At 35.6% G+C, this 18296-nt stretch overlaps 2 protein-coding genes across 2 annotated transcripts; one reads left to right on the top strand and one right to left on the bottom strand.

Annotated features, from left to right (window-relative positions):
- The first annotated feature begins 371 nt into the window (after window positions 1–371).
- cdkn2aipnl (CDKN2A interacting protein N-terminal like) lies at window positions 372–1952 on the top strand. The gene is made up of 3 exons (XM_015384226.1): window positions 372–615; window positions 1258–1363; window positions 1450–1952. The coding sequence occupies exons 1-3, from the start codon at window positions 404–406 to the stop codon at window positions 1456–1458; spliced, it is 327 nt and encodes a 108-aa protein (XP_015239712.1). The 5' UTR covers window positions 372–403; the 3' UTR covers window positions 1459–1952.
- Window positions 1953–5463: 3511 nt separating this feature from the next.
- Window positions 5464–17913, bottom strand: ube2b (ubiquitin conjugating enzyme E2B). The gene is made up of 6 exons (XM_015384242.1): window positions 17733–17913; window positions 10595–10675; window positions 9322–9347; window positions 7644–7733; window positions 7324–7412; window positions 5464–6929 (listed from the first exon to the last, which is right to left on the bottom strand). Exons 1-6 carry the CDS (start codon window positions 17774–17776, stop codon window positions 6801–6803), a joined length of 459 nt encoding a protein of 152 aa, XP_015239728.1. The 5' UTR covers window positions 17777–17913; the 3' UTR covers window positions 5464–6800.
- Window positions 17914–18296: the final 383 nt, after the last annotated feature.

Here is an 18296-nt window from a genome sequence, read left to right as displayed (position 1 = left end):
TATACTGTAAAAATACTGTAACATGTCCACAGCTGTATATTGATTATTTATTCTTCAGATGCACTGTTTTTATATTTCTAAAAGCACTGTACATTACAGTATTTTTTTTTTTGTTTTGTTTATTTTTTTTTTAATACTTTTCTGTTATTTGTATGCACTTTTTATAAGTTCCAAAGTTGTGTGACCACTTTTGCTGTAATCTGTTGCTGCTGTAACACCACAATTTACCAATTTTGGGACAATAAATGGATTTTTTTATTTTATTATTATACTCTTATATGTATGTCTATTGTAGTTAACCTGAGCTGCTATGTCACACCTCCACCAGAGGGTGGCGCTGCTGGGAGAAACCCTCCTTTCGCACAGGAAGTTGCGTTCCCTTTCAGGTCCAAGAGAAAAAAAAATGTCTGTTCCGGACGTGGAGGACTTTATTCAACAGAACCGTGTTCTGGCCAACCAGGTAGAGACGTACCGGGGTTACTGGGAGAGCGAAAAACACTGGGAGGCCCGGAGGGAGTTTATCCTGAGGAACATGGACGATTTTAAGGAGGAGCAGCTGGACCATCTGCTGTCTCTGTCCATGGTGTGGGCCAACAACGTCTTCATGGGATGTCGGTACGTAAACACACCACGATCTCAGACCCCATGAGCCTTTTTACTGAATGATTATCTGGCCCAGTTTGATAAATATTAGATCCAGTGCTTCATTTATTAATTCATGTTTAAGAGTTAAGTTCCATGTTATGTCCTTTCCCTCTTATTTCCTTCTTTCTTTATTTTTGGCATCCTTTATTATTTTCTTCCTTCCATCCTCCTTTATTTCCTTTCCTTATTTCCTTCTACCCTAACTTTCCCATTAGTTTTGTCCTTACATAAATTATCCCATTTATTGTACAATTTATTATTTTCTTTCATTGTTACAACTTTTTAATCAATTTTTTTCAATTCTTTCATCCTTTCATCATTCTTTCATTAACCTTTTTCTTCTTTCCTTCCTTGTATTTCTTTCTACCCTAACTTTCCATTTATTTTTACATAAATTATCACATTTATTCTACAATTTATTATTTTCTTTAATTGTTACCTCCTTTTATTCCTATATATTTTATTTCATCCATTCCTTCCTTTAATCATTCCCCTTTCTCTTCTTTCCTTCCTTGTATTCTTCCATTTCTTATGCTGTATGGAACTTTTGTAAATCTGTTATAAAAGGAAGCTTTAAGTTTATAGTGACTGAATCCATCTTTTTACTTTCAGCTACAGCACAGAGCTTCTGGATAAAGTGAAGGAAATGGCCGAGGGCATCGTTGTAAAGGACGCACCAGTTTTCAAGACCAGGGATGAAATTATTAAAAACCAGCAGGTATTCTGTAAAAAAAAAAAAAACACCATCAGAAAACAATAAAATGTAAGAGAAAGTCCTAACTGAATTCTCCTGCTCTGCCACAGGGCCGATGACTGGAGCAGACGCCCAGGATGTGCTCAACATGGACCTGCATTTTAAGGATTTTAGAGAAATTGATCCTTTTAATTGAACTGATTAACCAACTTTTTTTTTTTTTTTTTTTTGTGGGAGCATCTCATCGCATTCTTCATTTTTACCTGTGATTTTTCAGTTTGAGTGCAGTCACATTTTATGAATGCATTTGTACATTTTTAGCAATCCCGGCATGTTTTAACCTGTTTTTTAATGTGTTTTCTAGAAGATTAAAATAACTTTTTTTCAAACACTGCTGTCTGAGTTCCCCCTGGTTTGTAAATAATAAAATATTGGTAAACTATCCAATTTTAGGAATTAAGAAAATTGCAAAGGTGACACTCACCTCAGTCTATTAATTCAAACTAAATGCCATGTGTATGCTTTAAAACCTAGTAAAAAAGTAGTAAATTTACTATGTCCGTTAGTCACGTTGTATAACACAAAAAAGGATGACACAATGAAAAAATAAAAATGCAAAGCCTAAAATGTTCTTATTCCTTTTAGGCTGTTCTAAAAGTATTTATAATTTTAATAATAAACTGCAAAAGATTAAAAAAAATTTTAAGCAGATGAATCATGTTGACAGATACATTTTTAAACACAGCTTAGTGAGTCAGTCTGTAAGAAACTACTTCTGTATCGGTCACATGACTTTCTTGAAACAGCACGCTCACTGATACAGTTTTGCTCCATGCATGCACTGACACATCGGTGTTAATGGACCCATCACACACACACATCAATTTCAAACAGATATTATCAGCCAATACTGCACAGCCAGGTATCAGTATTGGGGCCAAAAAAGGGCATCGGCACAACACTACTTTTTACCAAATATTTTTTTACTTTTGAATAAAATAATACAAAAAATGTAGTGCTACTCTTACTTTAGTAAAATTTGGGGTAATCTACACACCCCTGGTTTTTCAGCTGCTTTCTGTTTCATCTTATATCTTTAGAAAGCTGAACTGAGGCCAAATAACATGACATGCAGGGAGCAGAAACAGACCAAACACACTTTAAATGACAACTTTAAAGTTGAAAAATACAAAGACTGAACAAATGACAGATTCTAGTTTATAAAGCAAATAAAATGTCCTGAATGTTCAAAAAATTAGTCAAGCAAAATGCATTAAAAAAAAGTTATTTAGCCAGGGAGAAAATTATACATTGGAAATGCTTAGTTTAGAAACCTTAACTAAAATTAGCTTAGATAATTTTTTTCTTTAAAATCTATAACTGGATTAATTAAACTACAGGGTTGGAAATGGTTCACAGAAGGAACTAAAGCAGGAAAGATCTGAGTTAAAAAGGCAGCTTGCATAGCAGAGTGCAATGTTTTCCCATTAAAATAGAGCAAACTTAATTTTTTATTGTGTTCCCAATTTACCATCAATCTACCTCATTCCAGAGGATTGGGGTAGATTGGTAGAAGTAATGAAAATTCATATGTGGATTTTTTGCTGTATTCACCAAAAAGAACTATACATGCACACCAAGGAGTAAAATCAGGCTTTAATTTAGGTCAAACCTGCCTAATCCTTGTAATTAAATAAATGCTGCATACACACTGGAAATTTCCTTTAAATGTCAATTCTGCCCAACATGGCTCCCTCACCAAAAAACAAAAATCACATCACCAATACTCAGTTTGGTGTTGAACTTCAACATGAGACAAAAGAAAAGTCCCCCAAAGACTTGAAAGTTTTTTTAAACTCAAACAAGATAATCAGTTTAGTGCTATAGCTCTGAAAAAGAAAATGTTGAAAAGGGCCATGGATAACATTAAGTAGCACATGCTTGGTGTTTTTTGGGAGATTGGAAGGAACATTGCTCCACTTGTTGGAGAAGGATTAATGAAGTTCATCCAAGGTTTTTAACCTCCCTTACCAAATATTTCAAATCTCTTTTAGAAAAGAGAACATTGTTATTGTTATTCTCCTGGAAGCAGCCCTTTAAGACGTAAAGGGAGGCTTTGTCCTGCTGTAAAGATGAGGACTCATTGAAGAGAGATTCCTGCTGTTAGATCTCCTCCAGTTTAACATCTTGAGGGTCTACTGGTCAATTAAAGTAAAATGACTATAGATTGTGGTGGAGCTGCTTTTAATGTGCTGCTTAAAGCACCCAATGCCCAATCTGTAACAGCTTTGCATCCATTTTACAGCTGAATCTATACAGACAACGCTTTTTCATTTTCATGCAGTCAAACCCATGTATATGCCTCAGAAAAATCCCCTGATGCCAGATTTATGAGCCGATTTTTACTTCCTAAGAATGTGATCTTTACCTATTGATCAGCAAATTTTAGATCTAAATTTCAACTCCATAAGAAAGTTATGATCCAGCAGCATGACGTGACAATACATCAGTGCCTAGTAACTAAGTACATCATTACAGTATTTAAATAATTTTGTGGATGTTTATAGACATTTTTCTTTTAAATCAAGACTACTTTGTTTCATTATTGGACCAATTTATCATTAAAGGATTCATTGATTTGGAATAGGCATATAAACAAAAGACAAACTGCTTTTTTAATGGTCTGGTTGGTGGCAATAATGAACTTCTTTAAAAACAGAAATGTTCATTTTATATTTCTCTAGAAAGGTTGGAACATTATTAATTCTGTTACATGTTACTCTGACGCACTTCTACTCCTCCATCCTTACCTCATGATCTGGTAAGCTGATGCCACTGGCAAGGACAAGGACAGACTGCGGCGTGTCATCTGTTCTTCAGAGAAGGTGATTGGCTGCAACCTTCCATCTCTCGAGGATCTGTACGCCTCAAGGACTTTGAGGCGTACAGTGAAGATCATGGCTGATCCTTTGCACCCCAGCCAAACCATTTCAGAAACTTCGCTCTTGCAGGAGGCTGCAGTCCATCAGGACCAAAGATCATGCCTCATGACACTGCTTCTCTCCTCATTCAGGACCTAGAAGCTACACAAACCTATCATCTCCAGACCTCATCCTTATAATACAGCCTACTGTGTATATAATGTATAGGTATGTACTATATATGTAATGTCAATCCCTTTATTGTCCCACTGTTGAGCTGAATTCATTCCCCGCCTTCCTCTAACTGAAAATAGGAGAGTATCTCTCCCAACCTGGAGATAGACTCCAGGTGAAGCTAATTAAGGGATCAGTTTGGAGATGTTCACTCACTGTGCAGCAATGAGCACTATGAGGTTGCCTGGGTGAATACACTGCAGGAAAGTTTGTTCCAAAGAGAAGGAGCTGGGGAGCCACAAATTGTTTGAATATTCAGATTGAAACGTTAAAATGAAAAGTAAAAAAAAAAAAAAACGAAAAGAGGAATTATTTAAAATGTGTTTGAGAAAGTAAATTATTATTACTAGAATGTAAACACTTATCACGGAATAATGCTTTGAATATGCTTGACTTTGGGTTTAGATCATATATTTTGTTTCAGGAATAATTTTGTCATTTAAAGGATGTTAATCATTGTTTCTCTGTGTTTATGTTTAAAGGTTTTTCATCTACTACTGCGGTACTATCAATGCTACTATTGTTGATTGAACTGTCAAATAAAAGAGAAAAAAAGGAAAGAATCAACCTTGGTGTTTCGAGTGAAATCCTCTGAAATCTCTGGAAGCAAGCTGCCTTTTCAAGTGATGGAAACCTACAGTTTAAATCCCAAACAATAAAGTTTGAACCACCTTCTATTGTCCTAAAAACTGAAACCCAAAATTATTATTTTTATCCAAGTAAAGGGATTGAAAACAAAAAATTGCTCGTTTTGCCTCTTTTGATGCAAAAAAAAAAAAAAAAAAAAATTACTACTTTACTTTCCCCAATTATAGTGAACAATTTTCTGACTCTAACCCAATAACTTTTCAGTTTTAAGGTGTTTTTGTGAACTTTATGCAGCTCTGGAATGCATAATTTTTTCTAAGTCAATTTTAATTAGGGGATCATATGCAGAAAAAGAAAACACAAAGAGAAGCTTTCGTCAAAGTCTGAAAAATGTGTTTTATTATGTTTTATACAGCATATTATTTTAAGTATACATTTGTTTCTCAAAATTTTATAGCATACTCTGTTTACTAGGTGAAATAAGTCACAAGCCACAATATGACCATCTTCGTTTAAGAAAGGGGGACTTTTGAATGATTACTGAGCAGATGCTACTAGGTAGGGCAAGTCATGTAGTAATGATGTTTAGAGGAAACGCCATCAAAAAACAAAACAAAAACAAAAAAATAAACATTGCAGACAAAGTTATTGTAAAAATGCTTAAATTTTCAATATAATAGCTTGTTTTGTAAAAATTCCAAATCAAATGATTAAATCTCTGGTTCTCTTGACCTTATTTTTAATATATATGCAGCTTGGTTTTAATAGAACCATCCAAGCTATGGACACTTAAGCCCCTGGCCTTAAATGAACAAAGTATTTTTTATGTGGAGGGAAATTATACATTAAGAGGAAAAAGCTCCTTTGCTCCCTTCTCTGATTTTCTTCTATGAAGAAATAAACGTGTGAATAACAGAGGATCAGCAGACATGATATGGAAGCATTAAACTCCCTCCCTAACACCATATTTTCTCCAATCCTGTCATTCTTGCTTTTAATAAACATGCCTGCATACCTTTCGTGCCAACATGAACATAGGAGGGAAAATTCGGGGCTCTCCATTTTAGAACAAAACACAAACATTATTCCCTCTCTAATAATAAACCTCCATCATGGCCAGCCGTGATTCATCTGTGCTCTTGTTGTCCTGTAACCCTTGTTGAATCCCAACTTAATCATTCTTTAAAAACAAAAAGAAGCAGAAATCTGCAGGAGCAGACAACCTGTTCCTCCTCAGCTGCATTTGCAGATGGACGGAGGAAAACTGATGCTATGGACTCTAAAAAGGCATTTCCGTGTTTTTTTTGTTCGTTTCCACAGCTTTTTAAAAATATGCCGATTTGGTCATTTAGCATGTCCTTTTTCAAACCAGCACATCATCAGAAAAACAAAAAAAATGTTTTTCAAATCTTGGGCATTAACCGCTTTAGTCCAACCAAAGATATATTACAAATTTGTTAGCAATAACTTATTCCACACCATGCAATAAAAAAATAAAATCAAAAAACATAACATAAGATCAACCCCACCATCCCACATTTCCTATAATGTATTGGTAAGCAAGTTAATGTCTGTTCAGATTTGGTGTTTTTCTTCTTTTTTTTTTAAATCAGGGTGGCACTTGAGTTTTGATATGGTTACTTATTGATGAGAGACTGAATAAGAGGGATGATGAAGAGGGGTGTGTGTGAAGATAAAGGGTATAGGGGAAAAAATGCTCAGACGTCTACCCAGCTCTGCTCCACAATGGCTGTTACCCTTTTTTCGTACTCCCTCTTATTTTCCTGGTAGAGCTGTGCCGCCTGACTATTGGCTGGGCTGTTGGGGTTTGGCTCATCAAGCAAAGACTGCAGAGAGAGAAACAAAGAGATGATTTTACAAACATCAATCTCTATGAAAAACAAACAGGTCACAGTGGGCTGTATCCCAGAGTATTACAAGAAAGTTAGGTGGATGGAAGAAGTATGGAAGAATGAGCTGCATTAGCAATGAGGGAATAACAGCTGGAAGCCCTACTTCAGGAATCACCACATTCAGATTCATCTAGTATTAAATGTGCAGATAAAACATCAACAATATAAAAACCTGGTCTAAAAAGAAGAGTTAGACTGTTGCCTTTATCTAGTCCTCTTTTTAGGCTGGGCATACACCGTATGATTTTTTTTGTCTTTTAAAGGCTGTTTTTCCAGTCGGGCGAGAATTTTTTCAATTGGGCCACACAAAAGGAAGTTACTGACAAACCTGGATGGAGGTGAGTATGGATGAAACATCATACGTAGGGCTCCAGCGATTCTGAAGAATGTCTAAACATATACTGCCGTCAGCATAAACTAGGAAACAGGGAAAAAATAAATATAGTTAAACAATCCAATAATACATTTGTTCCTAAGTATTAATCCACGTCATCAAGATTATTAAGTTAAAAAGTCCAAACAGACATGTACAACCAACTTTCTCTCTTGTTGATGATAATAAAATATCAGGATAAATATATAATATCATGAAAAAAAGTTTTAAGCTCCACATGGGTTTGGGGTCATTTCTGCAGCAGCGCCACCTACCATTTGGATGAAACATTTTGGAGACAAATCGAACTGTGGGAGGCTTGTTTGGATACTCCTCTGAAAACTCTATCAGCAGTTTAAATGTTCCTGTAGAGACAGAAATCAAGATTGGCTACAAAAGTTTATCTTGCAAAAAAAACAAACTAAAAACAAAGATGGTGAAAAGACATCACGGAGTGACTAGATATAAATTACCATAACAATGCATGTGCAGAATAAGAGTAAAAGTAAACGATTGACAGCAAATATTGAATGGCAAACTGAATACTCTGCAATGCCAAACTGAAAACATTACCTTAATCCAAGATTTATAAAAATTTGAAATTAAGAAAACCATCTAAAAACAGCTGCACTGATGCAAAGTCTAAGATTCCAGATCTCCGTCCTGTTTACCCACAGACACTAGCCTTAGTCCAAATCCAATATACCAACAGTCTTTGCAAGTGGAATAAGGTTCTGAAATAGCAGAAATATAAACTGATCCGTCCTGCAGCATTTGAGCAAAGAATGTTGCAGACCCCCCCCAGAAGTTTTACTTAATCTGAAAAAAATGCAGATGATCAACAGCTACATCAGCAAACTTGTTCTTCTGCTAAACTGTATTTTTGGCGCTATACCTTTTGGAGATCATAAATAAAAAATAAAAAAAATAAAGGGATTCCCATAAACAAGCCAAACAGTTTATCCTTGACAATATTACTGTACAGAATGCATCTAAAACTGTAGTGTTTAAAAATTATTTACTTCAATACAAAGCTTGTGTGGTTTTTGATTTATTTATTCATTTTTATTAATAGGAGGAATGCCATTTTTCTGCAAGTTTTGCTTTGTCAATGGAAAATGTGACAAGTCTCATCAAAACAAAGAGGGCAGAAGTTGACAAAGGTAACATTTAGCGACTTTTCAGAACATCCTAAACCCACCCCCCCAAACAAAGAGAATTGGCAACAACATTAAAGCACCGATTGTTAAAACGAAGTGACAGGTTGATCTTTAAGTAAACTGCCTATCAGAGAAGACCGACGCTTTTCCTCGCTAAAATGAGTTATGTAGTATGAGCAAAGCTTCCACCGTAGATTAGAAATCAGGATGTAAATATTACCTAAATCTTTGGATTTTGTTAAAATATTAATGAATACTTAATATTTTAAACAGTCCCATAGATGATCCGTTGTGAGTTGCTTATCTTCTCCCCCACTGGTCTGGACTCCCTCTTCCAGTTTGCAAATTTAACTTCTAATTTTTGTTTTTCAGCATTTTTCCCTTTGCATGTTTTTTGTGTTTTAGCATTACTTATCAATTTTCAGCTTTTTTCTGTATGCAGTGTGCTTCCACTTTGTTGCTCTTCACTTTCTCTGATATCTGCTTATTTTCTTTGCAGAATTTTTTCATTGCATGCGTTTTCAGTTTGAGTGTTAGTGACATTTTTCCTTTCTGTATTTGCAGTGAAATCATGCATTTATATCCCTTTGGCCAACTTACTAATGAGTGGATCAACTGAAGTGTACTCTGAGTATTTTGTTGTATAATCCTTATAGCCTAATGTTTGCACAGTATGCTTACATGCTGAAGCAGAAATACAGCACTGCATGCATTGTTAAGAAGCTGAATTCAATACATTTCAGTTGTTTTGGTAAACAAAACAATAAATACTTAAGAAAAAAAGAAAACTTACCATCTTCAAATGGTGTTCCAACAGGCCTGTACAGAGCGAGAGGAAGGAGAGACACAGATTGCTTATTAGCAGAGCCCAAAAATATGATTCTAAAAATATATAAAAGCAAAGCATAATTTCGTAGTGAGTAAATGTTGCTGTTACACATTACACTTTGTTATTGCTTTTAGTGTTTAAGCTTTGAAAATCATTCCTTCACCCCCCATAAATCATTCCAAATGACTTTAATACTGAGTATTAATATCAGGTTCATATACCTGGTTACTACGTAATTGTGAACTAATCATCTTCCTCTCTTTTGTTCTAACCTGCTGCAGCTCCACAAAACATTCAATAAAGTTCACCATGAGGGTAAAGATGAACTGACACTGATGGAATGACAGGCATGCATGTAAAAGATGCACTTCAATGGGTAAAAGCAAAAGTGAAACGATGGCATTTTAATTGAGACGAATCATATTTGCTGCACTTGCAAAACACGTCAAACAGTGTCACTATGTCAAAATGATAAAAGGCGATGAACAAACATACACAATCCAACTGATTATCATCACATTACCTTATTGCATACTTGAGTCAGTGACATGCTGTGAAAGTATGTTTGCCTCTTACTTTCCTATAGTTCAGTTTTTCCAAAACTAGTGGGCTAACTTTTTTCCAAAACTCCAGGATAACCACTACCTATGCTAATTTAAAGAATGTTAAAGATTATGTTTTCTTATGATGTAACCAAGGACAGGGCTTTTAATTCCTCCACAGAATTCATATTGTTAAACCATCATTATTATTTTTCTAAAAATTCTCCATGAGTCAGAGGAGCCTTAGGAGAAAATGATTATCGTTAACGTTAATGAATTATACCTGTATTTATTTCAGAAGTATTGTTTTTTTTTTTCCAAATAAAGAAGTTAAGGAGGAAAGCTTAAAAGCTTAAAGTCATGTTTTTGTGTTTTATATAAGATTTAAAATGTACCTGCTTATAACCCTGTTACTAAATGGGTGTCGACATCTGCAGAACAAAAGCCTTTTTGTTCACTGTAATCTGAACTGCATTACGAAGAGATGAATTGTATCCTGTTGTACATCTAAGCATCTAAAATGGATTCGAGGGTTCAAGATACGCATGTATGAACAAGTCAGGCAGGACATCTAGGATTTTCTAATATAGCGAAGAAGTGGATGAGGGAAGGGGAGAACAGTGACTGGAGCAGTTTGCAGAACGTGTGCATCACAGAGGCAGCGGGAGCAGAGAAGGATTTAGAACATGACTCACCCAAAAATAACAGCGTTCCAAAGCATGATGTTGTTCTCTGACGGAGCTCCGCTCACACCAGTGGGAGGATCTTCCTGAAGTCTGAGTAGCAAAGAAAAGGAACATTAAGGAGGAGAGGAAAGAGAAAGACAAAAGAAACTGACATTTAAGGAGGAGGTGGCGGGGAAAAGCAAACATATCCAGAGGGATTTATGAATGCATTCTGCATTAAGGAAACTAATTAGTCACCTTGACAACCAGCTAATTATCAGTCAAAACAACAAACAGCAATATGATACAGTGCGAGGATCAAAGATCAACAGCATGCCGCCTATCCAATAATAAGTCGTCAGTAAACATAATGCTACTCCAAAGGCTCATCAGAGGCTCTGCTGTTCTGTGGCTGTGCAGCCCACCCGCTTTAAGCTTCAAGCCTGTTAAAGCCTCGGTACCAGAGATGCTATGGAGGACCAACTGCCATATTTAAAAATAAACACAGAAATAAATAAATGCTCCATCAATAAATAAGCATACAATTTATTGCCCACAAAAATACAAACAAATAAATGAAGGTAGAAATCAATTTATAAGGTGATGCATTAATGTATGAATCTCTTTTAATTAGCTTCTTTATTTATTCGCCTTTGTTATGATTACCTTTTTTATTGTCCGTTATAATCTTCAACTTTATTACTTATTTTTTAAGTATTTGTGTGCACGATACATTTTTGTCTGTTTTATTTTTTTAGATTGTATTTTTTTAGCCGATATATTTCTGCCATGCCATTTATTTCTGGCTGTTTTTACATTTCTGTATGCATTTCTGCCTCATTATGCAAATCAAGAGGGGTGTATTTTAGAGAGTCAACTCTGCCCATCTGATGCACTTGAAGTAAATGTTTAGGAAACCATAATCATAAAATATGTAAACTGTTTAGATGCACAGGATATTTGGTTCTAACATGCTGTCAGACTATTTGCCACTTTGTTTCAGTGAAGTGGATGGTATTTGTTATATACGGTCACGTGAAAAAGTTTGAGTACCCGTATTAATCATAATTATTCTTTATGTCACAATATTTGTGTGTTTGCAGCAGCTATTTCAGTTTTATATATCTAATAACTGATGGACACAGTAATATTTCAGTATTGAATTGAGGTTTATTTGACAAACACAAAATGTGCAATATGCATTAAAACAAAACTTGACAGGTGCAAAAATGTGGGTACCCTAATCATTTTATTGATTTGAATACCCTTAACTACTTTTCACTGACTTATTGAAACACAAAATTGGTTTGGTTACTTAATTACGATTTGAACCTAATAGCCAGGTGTATCCAATCAGAAGAAAATGTATTTAAGGTGGCTAGTTGCAGGTTTTCCTCCTATTTGAATCTTTTCTCAAGATTAATCGTGGGCACATAAAAACTTCTCTAAAATGACCGGAAAACAAAGATTGTTTAACATAGTCGTTCAGGGGAAGGATACAAAAAGTTGTCTCAGAGATTTAAACTGTCAGTTTCCACTGTGAGGAACCAAGTAAGGAAATGGAAGACCATAGGGACAATTCTTGCTAAGCCCCGAAGTGGCAGGCCGAGAAAAATATCAGAGAGGCAGAGAAAAAGAATGGTGAGAAAGGTAAAGGACAACCCACAAACCACCAAAGACCTAAAGCATCATCTTGCTACAGATGGTGTCACTGCGCATCGTTCAACAATTCAGCGCACTCTACACAAAGAGAAGCTGTAAGTGAGAGTGATGTGACAGAAGCCTTTTCTGCAAGCACTCCACAACAGAATCAGCACATTTGGACAAGCCAGCTTCATTTTGGAATAACATCCTGTGGACTGATGAAAAATTTGGTTGTTTGGTCATAAATAAAAGGCGTAATGCATGGCGGTAAAAATGGACTGCGTTCCAAGAAAAACACTTTGCTACCCACTGTACAATTTGGTGGAGTTTCCATCATGCTTTGGGGCTGCGCTGCCAATGCTGGCACTGGGACTCTTGTTCAAGTTGAGGGTCACATGGATTCCACTCAATATCAGCAGATTCTTGAGAATAATGTTCAAGAATAAGTTACGAAGTTGAAGTTACGCCGGGATGGATATTTCAGCAAGACAATGATCCAAAACAGCACTCCAAATCTACTCAGGCATTCATGCAGAGGAACAATTACAATATTCTGGAATGGCCATCCTGAATATCACTAAAGATCTGTGGGATGATTTGAAGCAGGCTGGCCATGCTCAGCGACCATCAAACTTAACTGAACTGGAACCATTTTGCAAAGAAGAATGGTCAAAAATCCCTTCATCCAGAATCGAGGAACTCATTACAAGAAGCAAAAGAGGCTGTATTTGCAAAAAGAAGATCTACCAAATAATGTCTCTTTTTTTGCTGAGGTGCCCATATTTTTGCAATTTTTTTAATGCATATTACACATTTTCTGTTAGTACAATAAACCTCAATTCAATACTGAAATATTATAGTGTCCATCACTTATTAGATATATCAAACTGAAATAGCTGTTGCAAACACCCAAATATTTAGAAATAATTAAGATTAATAGGGGTGCCCAAAAGTTTTCATATGACTGTATCTCTATGCATCTTTGTCACCATTAACACAGAGTAAACAATCCCAGACAGGAATTTGGATCATTTTATGTTTTTGCTCTGGCATGCTTCCACTCCAGCATCACCCCTCTTGCCAATACCAGTGAGTGGATGGTGGCAACACTACAACACATACAAAAAAGCCTTCTGAACAGATTATTTGTTTGCATCTCTACTTTAACTTAAAGACAATGAAGCACTTCAGTTATGGAATGTTTGCAATATCAAAGGATCTGGTCGCTCAGAGTCAGAAGAAATTACCAAAACGGTGACACTGCTTTTCATGAGGCTCCGTTTCTCTCTGCAGAACAGAAAGTAATCATGCCACGACATTTAAAACTTACAGAAGCAACGCAGCTGCAGTCAGGAAATGTCATGAATTGTCAACAACATCTTTCAAAAAAAAAAACTTCTCCCTGACCGGTTTTAGTGCTTAAACTGCTTGGTGTGCTTTAATACAATTAAATGAATAATAAAATGTTGCAATTAACCATTTTTTTCCCTACATGCCTTTTTCATTTGCAGAAAATAATGATATAGTTGTGTGTCTAAAAATTCCCAAAACACTTTAAAACTCATTGTTTTAAAAATAAGCTTTTTTGTATTCCTTTCTGCACAGGAAAATTGCTGTATTGCATATTTAATCTACTACACAGAAAATCGCTATTTTTTTATTCCCACTTCCTATTAGGCTGGGAACAGAGCAGCAAATAATTAGCCAAACATTTTAGAAACGTCATATGGTTTGATCGAATAACATCCAAACAGATTACAATATATGAAAATAATCCAATATTCAGACTTTTAAAAGTTTCTCTTAAGTTCCACTGATAAGAATAATCAATTTATATCATTTGGCAACCTAAACTGGCAAACAACTCTATGACTGTGTAGTAGCCTTCTACTACACTTATCCAAATGAAAAAAATTTAATAAAATTGAATTACCATGTTCTAGATTTTCTTTTATGCTGCACATCAGTTTAGAACCCAAGTGTTTAAGCTTAGAATAAATACAATACAAATTTACCATTGCCAAACTGGGAGTTGTTTTTGCACAATTTCAAACTATGCTCATTGGTTTGACAAATGATCTCAGTGACATGCAGTGCAAAAATGCCACAGCAACAGCTGCCTAGCAACAAAGAAATGAGCAAATCAAAGGAGCTGGTTTTAAATTTATTTTCCCACCACTAGTCTGTTTTTAGATCATAGTTTTAGCAGAATTACACCAACAGTATACATGAAGGTAGCTCGCTTAAATAAGCCTCTGTTATTGTCACATTCAAACTCTTGCTTTTGTTTGCTAAAAGAAAATTTCAAAAATAAATCTAAAGCATATAAAGCCCATATATTAACACCATTTATAGAAAAATTATGGCTTTTATGAGGACTTTAAGTCATTGAAAGTTGTAAGAGGATTTTTAGCTTGTAAAATCCCAGATATCTTTCCAATGGCTGCACTGCAGACAAACCCACTGTACCCAAGCTCCTTTACAGTGATGTGAAAGGTGCACCACTCAGTTTATCGATTAGGAAGGTGCGAGTTACATCGTTGTACTGCACATTAGAAAATTATTGAAAAGTCAGCATCCCTAGATGTGGAGAACACTACATACTTGGGTAGCAGAAAAGTAGTTGGTGGTTAAAATTGTTTTCACATTGTGTCTGATTTATAGCAGGTATAATTAAATCAAATAAAAACAATACAATAGCTTGTGCATTACATCCTTGTTAGTGAGTGCCTCATTATCCCTTTTAGAGAACAGAATGCATGCTATGCATACATTAGTCATTCATAAAATGTTATTTTAATCCAAATTCAAAACCTAAAGGAGTTTCACCATTGGAAACCAGTGTGCATTTCACAAACTGACTGCAGGATGACTTCCTGAGCAGAAAGCCTGACTAACAAATAGCCAATATCAACTCTACAGAACAGAGAGTAACCATTTCAGAATACTTAAACCTTGCAGAAGCAATGCAGCTGCAGTAAGGAAATGTCATAATGTGTCAACATCTTCCTTCTAAAAAAACAAGCAAAAAACAAACAAACAAAAAAAACCTTATCCTGACCCATCTTAGTGCTTAAACTGCTTGGTGTGCTTTAATTCAGTTAACTGAATAATCAAATAATGCAATTAAGAAATCCAACCAACTAACATATTGTTATTAAAGGTGGAGGCAAAAGCTGTTGTTAGGCAATAAGTAAAAATATGTTGCTTTACTGCTGGTGAAGATTCTCAGCCATCCACGTGACGTCATAGTCGTTCCAAAAAAAGTAAAAAAAACAACAACTTTGTTTTCCAGGTTTGAAGGCATTACGCTTCCCATCCAGGAAGCTTATTCCCATTCAAAATGTCAAAATTAGCATTGAGTTCCAAGCTTTACAGAGTAGCCCAAACAACTTTCTTTGAAAGCTGAAGCTTCTCCAATTTGATGATGTGATCCAAGGTGTAAACACTGTACATCTGAAATGCAGAGTAGTAAACTCCTCACAGGGCTTGTGGAAATCACAATGCAAACAGGCCCAGGATAAAACCCCATTCATCTTGCCTGGTGTTCCACTCTGGCTCATTCAAGATTATTCCAGACATACAGTTCTTCAAATAGGTTCTGGTAAAAAAAACAAGAAAACAAAACTGCAAAGGTCGTCCAGCTGCCATACAGAGGAAGCTGCTTTCAGCTGCCTGCATCAAGGACCTCATTCTTTCAGTTTGGTTGCTATTTGTCTTGGTTATAGGTGAAGATCTGAACTTAAAAGGAGCTGCAGCATAGCATTTTGACACAGTCGAACTTCACTTGCGCCGCTTCTCCTGTTTGCATGGTAAAGCTCTCCGGGACCAGGCCACATGTGATACATATTAGCCAATGAGGTGTCAATCAGGGCTGTTGCCACTAGCTACTTTTAGACACAGCAGGCAAAACTGTGGCAAGCCGGGCAGTGGGTAACGATGATGAGAAAACGTGAAAGAAAGTGCGGACTGCTGAAAGAACTGTAGTGAACTTGTGACAGAAAAGTGAAGCTGTGCTCAAAGATGACCCTGCACATTTTGAGTATGTTTGGCTCAACCTGCTGCTGTGAAGCAGGATTCTCCACCATGAACATAATCAAAAAGTAAATATGAAACCAGGCTCAAAATTAGCACCTTGATATGTGAATGAGAATGGCTTTGTCGCCATTCAAACCCAGGTTTAAAGCCTTGCAGGTCAGCCTAAAGCTCACTGCTCTCATTAAGCGATAAATAAGAAAGAAAAAAACAAACGGTCAGTTCAGGTGTTTTACAAAATATGTGAATCATGAAATAGTCTATAAACCAAACTGAACAATTGTTGTTCTCCACTTCAAAAAACACTTTAGATCTTAAAATGCAAAAATTTTCAATTTTTTTATTTATTTATTTAAAAAGTCAATGCATAAGCACCTAAATTTATTTCAGTGTTGAACTCTGTTTATTAAAGAAACAGATTATAATTAAAAATGTCTCCAGACCTTTACTGGTTGTTGATTTTCCTATATTCGGACCCCGCTTATTTTTAATTAGTTACCCCTGGTCTATAAATAAGGATAAACGATAATGAAATAATCTTGAAAATGGGTTAATTTTCAAAAGCTTTATTTTCATTCAGTTTTATTATATTGAAGATTTTGAAGAATATGATTAAATGAAATTGTTAAGAGATGGTTAATTATATAAATCACACTTCATGCAACTAGTGTCCTTTCTTTGTTTTTGTTTCTTTTGTTTTTTGTAACCCTTTTCGTTATCAAAATAATTTTGCCCAATATCGTGATACGTTTTTTTAAGTGCACATCGCAGAAATAAAAAAATATATATTACTACACAAACATATGGATTGCGATACAAGCTTTATTTTTAATTGTTTTCTTCACGGAGAATTAAGTTTACTGTCCATTACAGACAAATACAGAACATTAAAGTGGCTTCAAAAGAGGAGGCAGGAATTTATACAGCCATGGGAAACACGGTGCTGTAGAAAAAGTCCCAAACATCCTTCCTCGAAAAGAAAAATCGAAAGTAAATCGACCTGATATGAATAAATAAACAGATTTTCTGGATTTTCCTTCCTTTTACATTGGTCATTTTAAATACCCCAACGGTAAACCACCCGATTTCTTCTAGCTTTATCCAATATATCAATAATCATTGTGAAGCACCTTTTCATCCATACTGATTGCGTTTCTCTGCGGTATTATAGGCAAAATAAATATGACCCCTATGCGCCACAAACTGATTGGAAACACTGAAAACACTGCATCAGATCTAAATACTGCAAGCAAATAGATCCAGACGTTATCAACATTTCAGAGATTAGACTTTGGCTCAGTGTAAAAAGAAACTGTTGTCAAAGAAGGAATTGGAAATGATTTAGGACTAGATTTTAAGACAAAAGTCTCTTCGGTGTGAACAGTTTCGTCTTCAACCGGTGCTAACGCTTAGCTAACTAGCCATGGAGCTAACGCCGCTAGCTTAAACATAAAACAAGGCGGTAGCCTCCAAAAAACGCATTCTTTACCTTTTAAAATCTCTCATTAATCGCCTCCTCGCAGGTGTAGACATTATTTCAGTCGTGTATAAAAAAATTTAAAAACTATATGAGCGGAGAAAAAAGCTGAAATCCGGTGTTTCTTCCGCTTGCAGCTCTTTTCGTGTTCCCCCAAAACAACAACTGGCTAGCTAGCTATTTATGGTTGACGTCGGCTGGTTGCGATGCTGAGGCCAACAGGGGCGGAACCCTTCAACGTTTTTCTTAAAAGCAGGGTATTATAAAGCCTGTCTGCTTTAAAAACAGCTGTCAATTTGTTGGAATGTATTGGAAAATTCATCCGAATTATTTTAAGCCGAATATTAAAGTCAGAAACGCTTAATATTCACCCTGAGTTTGTTTATTTCTTAATTAATGCTGCTGCAATTGCATAAATACTAGTTTTAGGGCTGCCAACATTTACGGAAGAGGATTAGGGCCACTGGGGAAAAAAAGTTAACTGATTTTTAATTTTTATTTCAGTTTAATATTGGAAAAAAGTCAGAATTCTGACTTTTTTTCTCAGAATTCTGACTTTAATCTCAGAATTCTGAC

The sequence above is a fragment of the Cyprinodon variegatus genome, unplaced genomic scaffold (genome assembly GCF_000732505.1).
Source record: "Cyprinodon variegatus isolate N-32 unplaced genomic scaffold, C_variegatus-1.0 Scaffold308, whole genome shotgun sequence".
Taxonomy (NCBI): Eukaryota; Metazoa; Chordata; class Actinopteri; order Cyprinodontiformes; family Cyprinodontidae; genus Cyprinodon; species Cyprinodon variegatus.
The sequence above is the reverse complement of the archived record's forward strand: the minus strand, read 5'-3'. Positions and strand labels throughout refer to the sequence as shown.